The sequence below is a fragment of the Salvelinus sp. IW2-2015 genome, unplaced genomic scaffold (assembly GCF_002910315.2).
Source record: "Salvelinus sp. IW2-2015 unplaced genomic scaffold, ASM291031v2 Un_scaffold4518, whole genome shotgun sequence".
Classification (NCBI taxonomy): domain Eukaryota; kingdom Metazoa; phylum Chordata; class Actinopteri; order Salmoniformes; family Salmonidae; genus Salvelinus; species Salvelinus sp. IW2-2015.
The window spans coordinates 52618-62893 of record NW_019945788.1 but is presented as its reverse complement, the minus strand read 5'-3'; the positions used below and the strand labels follow the sequence as shown (position 1 = coordinate 62893).

The 10276-nt window shown below is 43.0% G+C and overlaps 2 protein-coding genes and 1 long non-coding RNA gene across 3 annotated transcripts in view; all 3 read left to right on the top strand.

Moving 5' to 3' along the window:
* LOC139026352 (uncharacterized) overlaps positions 1–1924 on the top strand; it is a 4355-nt gene extending 2431 nt beyond the window's left edge. Inside the window, exon 2 of the long non-coding RNA XR_011478130.1 lies at positions 526–1924. This is a non-coding gene — a long non-coding RNA (uncharacterized lncRNA). The remainder of the gene's footprint in view (positions 1–525) is intronic.
* The window catches only part of LOC112077394 (AN1-type zinc finger protein 6), an 11794-nt gene extending 7750 nt beyond the window's left edge, over positions 1–4044 (top strand). Inside the window, exons 4-5 of the mRNA XM_024143913.2 lie at positions 2846–2977; positions 3138–4044. Coding sequence (XP_023999681.2) covers positions 2846–2977; positions 3138–3286 — 281 coding nt within the window. The 3' untranslated portion in view covers positions 3287–4044. The remainder of the gene's footprint in view (positions 1–2845; positions 2978–3137) is intronic.
* A 469-nt stretch (positions 4045–4513) lies between these two features.
* fah (fumarylacetoacetate hydrolase (fumarylacetoacetase)) overlaps positions 4514–10276 on the top strand; it is a 27050-nt gene continuing 21287 nt past the window's right edge. Inside the window, exons 1-5 of the mRNA XM_070441675.1 lie at positions 4514–4699; positions 4949–5059; positions 6048–6169; positions 7018–7067; positions 7568–7658. Of these exons, the coding sequence (XP_070297776.1) occupies positions 4619–4699; positions 4949–5059; positions 6048–6169; positions 7018–7067; positions 7568–7658 (455 nt within the window). The 5' untranslated portion in view covers positions 4514–4618. The remainder of the gene's footprint in view (positions 4700–4948; positions 5060–6047; positions 6170–7017; positions 7068–7567; positions 7659–10276) is intronic.

Genomic DNA, 10276 nt, shown 5'->3' with positions numbered 1-10276 from the left:
CTCAAAGTGAGCAAAGAAGTTGTTTAGTCTGTCTGGGAGCAAGACATCCTTGTCCGTGACGGGGCTGGTTTTCCTTTTATGGTCCGTGATTGACTGTAGACCCTGACACATACCTCTCGTGTCTGAGCAGTTTAATTGTGACTCTACTTTGTCTCTATACTGACGCTTAGCTTGTTTGATTGCCTTGCGGAGGGAATAACTACACTGTTTGTATTCGGTCATGTTTCTGGTCGCCTTGCCCTGATTATAAGCAGTGGTTCGCGCTTTCAGTTTTTGCGCGAATGCTGCCATCAATCCACGGTTTCTGGTTTGGCAATGTTTTAATAGACGCTGTGGGTACGACATCACCGATGCACTTGCTAATAAACCTGCTCACCGACTCAGCGTATACATCAATGTTCGCCGCAATGCGGAACATATCCCAGTCCACGTGATCAAAGCAATCATGAAGCGTGGATTCCGATTGGTCGGACCAGCGTTGAACAGACCTGAGTGCGGGAGCTTCCTGTTACACTGGTTCTCTAGTGTTTCTGTCTACCGTCTTCTAGAACAGTTACACTGGTTCTCTTTTCAAGTATTCGTTTCGGTATTTCACTATGGGATACCAGCGTTTGTGATATATAGCACAGGGCAGTCTGTCGTCAGGATAAGCTTGTCTGGCAATACGGGAGTCAATATATCCCATAGTGAAATACTGAAACTAATACTTGAAAGAGAACTATAGGTTACGACTGTAACCCCGGTTCTCTGTGGTATGAGTGAGGTATTTCACCAGAACACCCTCCTTGCATGAGCGGGGAAGATGTGGCTTATTCTTGAATGCCTCGGAGACGTTGCGTTGGGCTCTTTATAGGGTAGAAGGGACACCCTTTCCCGACGTCCAGCCAATCATGGCTGGCGTAGTGTAGTAAGGCTTCTGACGAATACACTGGGGGCGTATCCCATAGTGAAATACCTCATTCATACTATCAGAGAACCGGGGTTACAGTCGTAACCTATAGTTCTCTCGTGTTTCTGTCTTCTAGAACAGTTACAGTACATACACCGAATTCAACATGTGTTAAAGAGGAACAGTGTTAGAAAGGTAGAAAATACCCCAAAGTGTTAAGCTTTTAGTCTTGAATTACAAACCAGTCGCCAAAGTTTGTGTGTGTATGTCTCTGTGTGTGTGTGCCTACGTGTGTGTCTCTGTGTGTATGTCTGTGTGTGTGTCTGTGTGCAGAGCGATCACCATGTAGAGCAGCTGTAGAAAGTGAACAGCWGGAGCCCAGCACAGCAGGTAGCTCAGGGACTCGCCCTGATAGACAGGACAGTCAGCCAGTGAGAAGCCAGGACAGGAAGTCAGTCAGAAGGCCTGCCCCAGAGGACAGCTCTCGCAAGAGGAAGCTAGAGGAGCCAGATGGAGAGAAGGGTGAGTGAGGACAATCACGACAGATGGCACCCTATTCCCTATGTGTAGTGCACTATTTTTGACCATGCCCTATGGGGATCTGGTCTAAAGTAGTGCACTACTGTGTATATAGGGAATAGGGTGCCTTTTGGGACGCACACAGACAGAACAGACAGCTGTCAATGGTTGTTATAATGGCTTATAAGCTTTTAGAGAGTGGATTGAGTGAGTTCTAGAGAGCGGTGAGTCTGAGAACAGCTGCTAGCTGCTTRCCCTGTACCAAGGGTGGCCAAAACCTTGGTTGTATTCATAAGTGCACACCGTAGCAAAATGTTTTGCAATGGAAAACAAAAACAAGCGTTTCTTATTGGACAAGTTTAGGTACTCCCCGTTTCGGTACATTTCCTTCCGTTTGGTTTCTTCTTAATCCCAYTGGCTACCTTTCCTTATCTCCTTTCCTCCACGACCACTGATCTTCCATGTCACGATGSGTGAAAGGGTATTGTAGAAACCCCATCCAGTACTATTCAAAGGTCATGAAGAAAGGATGCTCTTTGAGAGGACTGGGACACAGTCCCAATCTTCAGGCCCCTTCTAAAAATCATCTCTTCATATCCATATGGTCAAGACTGTACAATATGGGTTTTGTATAAACTTAAAAAGGACACGTGTATATAAAAATGTTTACTTTGTTAATAGGAGGAAAAAATATCAAGAAACGAACAATAAAGGAACTGGTTAGTACTTTAACACTTCATTCTTACAGTTGAATGCTTACTGTGTGAATACGTTTACCCAAAGGCAAGTACTGGCACCATGCAATAACCCAGTCACTTCTGTTGTGTTGTGACTTCTCTTCACCATGACAGGGAAAGGGTGCTGGCTTTGTGCCAGATAAGCTAAGCTTTTCTACCCATTATGTTCAAAAGTGAATCTAAACAAAGAAYAGCAAATGCGTTGTAAAAATGTCTGCATCATTTTCCGGCTGTTTTTTATTTCCTACTGAAAATATGTTAAGTGGCAACAAGCATAGTAGGCTTCCGCTTCGATCACACTGACAGCGTCCTTGCACAAAATAGTATGCAACATCTGGATATGTATGCTCCGAATGTTCAACATTCACCTTCTGCTACCATTTCTGTCATGTCGTCTACGCAGACTGTTTGACACATCGATAAATCCAAGGTATGCACCACACCCAACGCACTGCAACTGTCTCTGCAACGCAATGCTGCAAGGCAAACGCAGCGTTTTCATTGGAAATGAATGTAATTCTGGTGTACCAAAATGCAATGACGCTGTCGGTGTAATGGAAGCGGTTAGTCTGTAGCACAGTGAAATGTAGTGCCATCACCTGAAAAGCATGGGTATTGGGTATTCCTTTTAAAGCTGCAGTATTATTGCTGAGCTGAGAAGGCGAGACTGTAAAGTTGTTGTTCTGTGTGATCCATCCAGTGTCTGTATCGGTATCCGAGGACACGGACCAGGCCTCGGTAGACGGACAGGACAAACCRTCGGACTCAGARGAACCCAAAGCCGCCAAGAAGAATCGCTGCTTCTCCTGCCGCAAGAAAGTCGGCCTCACGGGTAAGGTTCTGACACATTCTCCTGTTGGCTTAGTGCAGTGACTTAATAGTTCCCATTTTCTCTGTCTGTCTGTATGTACTTGCTATCCTGGAGATACATTTGGCGGTCAGCCATTTTCTTTCTTTTTTTTACCTTCCAACTCTTCCGTCTGTGTACCCAGGCTTCGACTGCCGATGCGGCAACGTGTTCTGCAGCATGCACCGGTACTCAGARGTTCACAACTGCACTTTCAACTACAAGGCCGACGCAGCGGAGAAGATCAGGAAAGCGAACCCTGTCTGCGTCGGGGAGAAGATACAGAAGATCTGAAAACGGGTTTGCCGCGAATTGATGTCCACCCGGAAGCCTGCGGTTTTAGATGAACCATCGACCACCTTTTKATTTCTCCGTTTCCTCTTTTGATTTGAAGTTGTTTGTGAGCAACGCTCCATTCCCATCGGACCCTTTAAAATCATGCATGCCAGTTGCAACAAAAAAAATCTTTGTAAATGTATTTTTACTTAACCTGTTTCCTTTTGTAGTTTTAATTCTTTTATCCCTTAAATGTTGTGGTTTATGAAAAATCTGAAGATTTAAACAGTTACAATATTTAGAGTGATTAATTGGGCTTTAATTACTTTGTTGGGTACTACTGGAAAGGCTGTGCTTTTCTGGTGTTAAAAAAAAAAATAGAAAAAACAAGCATGTTAAAAAGCATCAAGGATCTTTCCATTCCTCCTTTTGGACTGTATGTAGCCTGACAAAGATGACGGAACAGATTGGGTTTTACAATATCAGCGAGAGAGCAGAAACAAGGATTGCGCCGTTGCTCCCAGACCTTTTTGTATAATTGAGTCATTTTAAAGACTGTGTGTGATCTGCTGTGTAAAAGAGTATGTTTTATGTTTATCATATGATTATGAATAGCCTGTTTGCATGTTTCCGGTTGTGCGTTTGAGGAGGATTATAAAGTTCATTTATGGGTGCACAGTATGACCTGAATCTATTGTTCTGTATTTATGTTAGTTTATTCACTGTCTTAACTTTTGATCTGAATAAAGCTCTAACACATTTTTGAAAATTTGAAACGTTATGCATTTGGTACAATTTTCTCAGAAACCAAATTAAGTTCCAAAAAGTGGTTTTGGATGTTAATGAGTACTGTCATATAATGCCTTTACACAGGCAGCCCAATTCTGATATCTTTTTTTATTACTCATTTGCATTTTGACCAGTCAGATCAGCTCTGAAAAATACGACAAAAGATTTTGTGATTGATCAAAATACCAATTAGTGGGAAAAAGATCAGAATTGTGCTGCCTGTGTAAACGCAGCTTATTAACAGTCTACTTCATTGATATCACAAAATAACGTCACTCGCAACTTTTAACTTTTTTAATAGGGTAATATTTATCACATCCCAACCAATAAAGGGTAATCAGTTCTAGACCGCATCATTTTTGCTGAGTCATTTTCAAACCGTTTTGGGTTATTATTAACAGTTCTTGAAAAAGGGTGGATATAAGAGAGCGTTTTCTATTGGTCGTTGGTTCATTCTGTGGGAGGCGGTCTGTCCTATGGCTGCGGTCAACATCTGGAAGAAYTTACTCACGCTGTTGCTTACCTTGGAGAGTATACCGCAAGTACAACTGCAATTTCAAAATGTCTTTTGTAAAAATTGACGAAAAGTCCGACTTCTCCTATCACAATTTACCTTATGGCGTGTTCTCGACACCGGATAATGTGAGTATGACGATAAATGTGTTGTACTTTTAGTTGGATCGGTTTTCCTACACCGTCTCCTGTGCCATAAAACTAGGGCATGTAAATTGATTTTCTTGGGATAKAATGTTACAAACCACTGTGGAAACGTGAAGTTCTCTTGGATGAAACATTGTAGTTTACAAAGTAACGTTAGCTTCTCCAATATCGTTCCATTTTGGTATTTCATTCCTGTTTACTGTTTTCACAAATGTCTCGTGTCACTRTCAGTCCAGGCACCGGATTGGGGTTGCTATTGGAGATCAGATTCTGGATTTGAGCGTTATAAAGTCACTCTTCAGAGGTCCTGTGCTCTCCAATCACCAGGATGTGTTTGACCAGGTAAGGCCATCAAAAGATGTATAATACTCCTCAATGTCTCGTATTGATGGTTGATATTTCTTATCTGCACTGATGGCAATATTATGCATTCACCTGGTAATGTAACATGGCACGTTTACTATGTATCTCCACTAGTTTACTTATAGCTAAGTGTCTACCTTATGTAGCCAATAGTGCAGTATGCTAGGAGGGTAGGTCTATTCAATGGCACGATGCCCTGCTTTTCTTCCTTGAGAAAATCCATACCAGTGTCATAATCGAGTCATCAACTAGGATGCATGCTTCATATATTGTGGACTTTACAGTACATTAAATCTACAAGCAAGTAGTGTGAATTGGTTTGGAGTGTAACCTCTCGCCCTCTGCCTGTGAATGGGTCCCTAATACCACTATTGTCTGGTATTGTCTGGCCTTGTGTGTGCTGCTCCCCTTCAGCTGGGTGCTGCTCTGACATAACACAATCGTTAAAGCACAATGGTGAATTCCTACTGGGAATTGGCTTTTGCCTGTCCAGTTCTGTCACATTAGTGCTGATAGAGGAATGAGACAAGGAGAGAAAGGCTCATCATGCTGTTGAAATCACACGAGACATCAACAGGAAATGAAAGAAGAAGAAGAATATTTTCTGTCATGATTTCACTCCTTGAATTCAATCTTAAATGCACAGGTTCCCCCAAGGATATTTTCACTCCTGGAACCCGGTTCCCCCCATTTCCACCCCTGGGGGCGTCAATGAAGGGACCTGCTTGCATGAGTGAGAGCCGCCCCCAAACCAACGTCAAAACAAATTGGACTTGCATTCAACTTGCAAATCTGCCTGTTTCCTCTGGAAGCTTCTTCCTTTTAGGTTGTTTTTCCTTGCCACTGTGCTGTTACTTGCTCCTTGGGGTCCAGGCTGGGTACTTGTTATGAGGGCTATATACAGTATCAAATAATACTTTAGATTTTTATGCGTTTCCTCCATCATATGTTCCAACCTCTCGACTAGCCGACCCTAAATGCGTTCATGGGTCTGGGGTACGAGGCATGGAGGGAGGCCAGGAGGAGTCTACAGCAGCTGCTGTCTGCACACGAGACCACGCTCAGAGACGACGTCAGCCTCAGGAGCAGGTCAGCCTCCAGCACTTCTGGAGCACTTTTTTTACATTTATTTATTGGGTTTTGCCGTATGTAAGAAGCACTTCTATATTCTATTAGCACTTCTATATTCAATAACACATCTATAATTTATAGCACTTCTATATTCAATAACACTTCTATAATTTATAGCACTTCTATATTCTATAAACATTTCTATAATTATAGCACTTCTATATTCTATAACACTTCTATAATTTATAGCACTTCTATATTCTATAACACTTCTAATATGTAATAGCACTCTATATTCTATAACACTTCTATAATTTTAGCAACTTCTTAATTCTATACTACACTCTATTCTCTTAATATATTTCTATAAAATTTATAGCACTTCTATATTCTAAAACATTTCTAAAAGTACATTTATCATTCTATATTCTAAACACTATAATTCATAATTCAATAACACTTCTATAATTTATATAGCACTTCTATTTCAATAAAACTTTTTAATTTATAGCCATTTCTATATTCAATAATCAGTAATCTATTAATAGAAGTTTAATTAGAGCTGCACTATTCATAATATTCATTAAACCTTACATTAAGTAATTATGAATTAGCTAATATTCGAAATATATAATAAGAATGACACGCTTACTATAAGCTTGTAAAGCTTCTAATAACACTTCAACAGTTCGGCAAATTAGGATCATGTCAAATATATTGAATTAATGTATTAATTGTTTAGGATATGMTTTTTTGGCCGCAATCAAAATCATATTATTTTCTTGTATTCCCTTATCCTTTTATTTTCTATCATGGTTTGTAGCATGTTTACGTTTCTATAATGTCTGTGTGTTTATATGTCTCAGAGCGTTTTTCCATCAGAGTTCAGCCATGATGCATCTGCCTGCTGAGATAGGTGAGTTGTTCAACAGTAGGACAGGAGGCAAGGAGAGGAAGCCACTTTAGACTATTGACATGCACCCCATATTTCACTCCTCCTGTCTCTTCACCGAACTTGATGTATCCTACAATTGTCCCTAAGCATAGATCTAGGATCAGATTACGGCTCTGCCATTGCTAACTTTAACTGTCAGGGGTATTAAACAAAATCTGACCCTGTATCAGATGAGAGGGTCATCCAATGTGTTTGAGAAGGAAGCGAGGAGAGAGGACGCGAGTCAAGACAATGCAATTGAGGTGTTTGTATGATGCTTGAACAAGAGGGGGCGCTGTTAACCAATATAAATGTACTAGTGATTGAGAGATTTGTTTGCRATCTAAATGTTGATATAAAAAAGGTTCTGAAGGCTGATCATTGGTTCACTGTACATATTTAACAGTGTCACTTAATTGCCCTCTTTCTCTCTCTCKATCACACACACAAACATGCATCTATATATAACCACACACACACAGGTGACTACACTGACTTCTACTCATCCAGGGACCATGCCACCAATGTTGGCATTATGTTCCGAGGGAAGGAGAATGCTCTGATGCCCAACTGGTATGATATAACAACCAACACTTCAWCTGTGTCCCAAATGGCATCCTATTCCCTTTATAGTGCACAACWTTTTRATTTTTTAACCTTTATTTAACTAGGCAAGTCAGTTAAGAACAAATTCTTATTTACAATGACGTCCAACCCCGGCCAAACCCTAATGACGCTGTGACAATTGTGCGCCGCCCTATGGGAATCCCAATCACGGCCGATTGTGATATAGCCTGGAATCGAACCAGGGTCTGTAGTGATGCCTTTAGCACTGAGATGCAGTGCCTTAAACTGCTGCGCCACTCGGCCTAAATAGCTCTTGTCAAAAGTAGTAAACTACAAAGGGAATAGGGTTCCATTTGGGAAGCAGACGGTTGTTCCACAACTACACTGAGTGGACAAAACATTAAGAACATCTGCTCTTTCCATGACATAAGACTATCCAGGTGAAAGATATGATCCCTTATTGATGTCACTTGTTAAATCCACTTCAATCAGTGTAGATGAAGGGGAGGAGACCGGTTAATAGACTATCCAGGTGAAAGATATGATCCCTTATTGATGTCACTTGTTAAATCCACTTCAATCAGTGTAGATGAAGGGGAGGAGACCGGTTAAATAATAATTTAATCATTGAGACAATTGCAACATGGATAGTGTATGTGTGCCGTTCAGAGGGTGAATGGGCAAGACAAAAGATTGAAGTGCATTTGAATACTTCCACCATCCAGTCAGTCACTAGTCTGCAGTCCAACACTGCCACCATCCTTCCAGTCAGTCAGTTAGTAAGTCTGCAGTCCAACACTGCACCATCCAGTCAGTCACTAGTCTGCAGTCCAACACTGCACCATCCTGTCAGTCAGTCGTCAGTCAGTCACTAGTCTGCAGTCCAACACTCCACCATCCAGTCAGTCACTAGTCTGCAGTCCAACACTCCACCATCCAGTCAGTCACTAGTCTGCAGTCCAACACTCCACCATCCAGTCAGTCACTAGTCTGCAGTCCAACACTACACCATCCAGTCAGTCACTAGTCTGCAGTCCAACACTGCACCATCCTTCAGTCAGTCAGTCAGTCAGTAAGTCTGCAGTCCAACACCCACCATTCCAGTCCAGTCACTAGTCTGCAGTCCAACACTCCACCATCCAGTCAGTCATCGTAGTCTGCAGTCCAACACTGCCACCATCCAGTCAGTCAGTCACTAGTCTGCAGTCCAAACACTTCCACCATCCAGTCAGTCAGTGAGTCTGCAGTCCAACACTGCACCATCCTTCCAGTCAGTCAGTAAGTCTGCAGTCCAACACTGCACCATCCTTCAGTCAGTCAGTCAGTAAGTCTGCAGTCCAACACTGCACCATCCTTCCAGTCAGTCAGTCAGTAAGTCTGCAGTCCAACACTCACCATCCTTCAGTCAGTCAGTCAGTGAGTCTGCAGTCCAACACTGCACCATCCTCCAGTCAGTCAGTAGTAGTCGTCAGTCCAACACTGCACCATCCTTCCAGTCAGTCAGTCAGTGAGTCTGCAGTCCAACACTGCACCATCCTTCCAGTCAGTCAGTTAGTAAGTCTGCAGTCCAACACTGCACCATCCTTCCAGTCAGTCAGTAGTAGTCTGCAGTCCAACACTGCACCATCCCCAGTCAGTCAGTAGTCTGCAGTCCAACACTGCACCATCCTAGTCAGTCACAGTAGTCTGCAGTCCAACACTGCACCATCCTTCAGTCAGTCAGTCAGTAGTAGTCTGCAGTCCAACACTGCACCATCCTTCCAGTCAGTCAGTCAGTCAGTGAGTCTGCAGTCCAACACTCCACCATCCTTCCAGTCAGTCAGTAGTCTGCAGTCCAACATCCCACCATCCTTTCAGTCAGTCAGTCAGTCAGTGAGTCTGCAGGCCAACACTCCACCATCCTCCAGTCAGTCAGTAGTCTGCAGTCCAACACTCCACCATCCTTCCAGTCAGTCAGTCAGTGAGTCTGCAGTCCAACACTCCACCATCCTTCCAGTCAGTCAGTAAGTCTGCAGTCCAACACTGCACCATCCAGTCAGTCGTCAGTCAGTCAGTGAGTCTGCAGTCCAACACTCCACCATCCTTCCAGTCAGTCAGTCAGTGAGTCTGCAGTCCAACACTGCCACCATCCTTCCAGTCAGTCAGTAAGTCTGCAGTCCAACACTGCACCATCCTTCCAGTCAGTCACAGTAAGTCTGCAGTCCAACACTCCACCATCCTTCCAGTCAGTCAGTCAGTGAGTCTGCAGTCCAACACTCCACCATCCTTCCAGTCAGTCAGTCAGTAAGTCTGCAGTCCAACACTCCACCATCCTTCCAGTCAGTCAGTCAGTAAGTCTGCAGTCAACACTGCACCATCCAGTCAGTCAGTCAGTGAGTCTGCAGTCCAACACTCCACCATCCAGTCAGTCAGTAAGTCTGCAGTCCAACACTCCACCATCCTTCCAGTCAGTCAGTCAGTAAGTCTGCAGTCCAACACTGCACCATCCTTCAGACACCACAGCTGCTGTTCATATGGCTGTTGTCTTTGTCACGGTTGGGAACCTCTATGTAGAACCTCTCTTCTTTCTTTCTCTCTTTCCATTTTTCTTCATTTCCTACTTTCTCTTTCTCTCTGGATCTCTA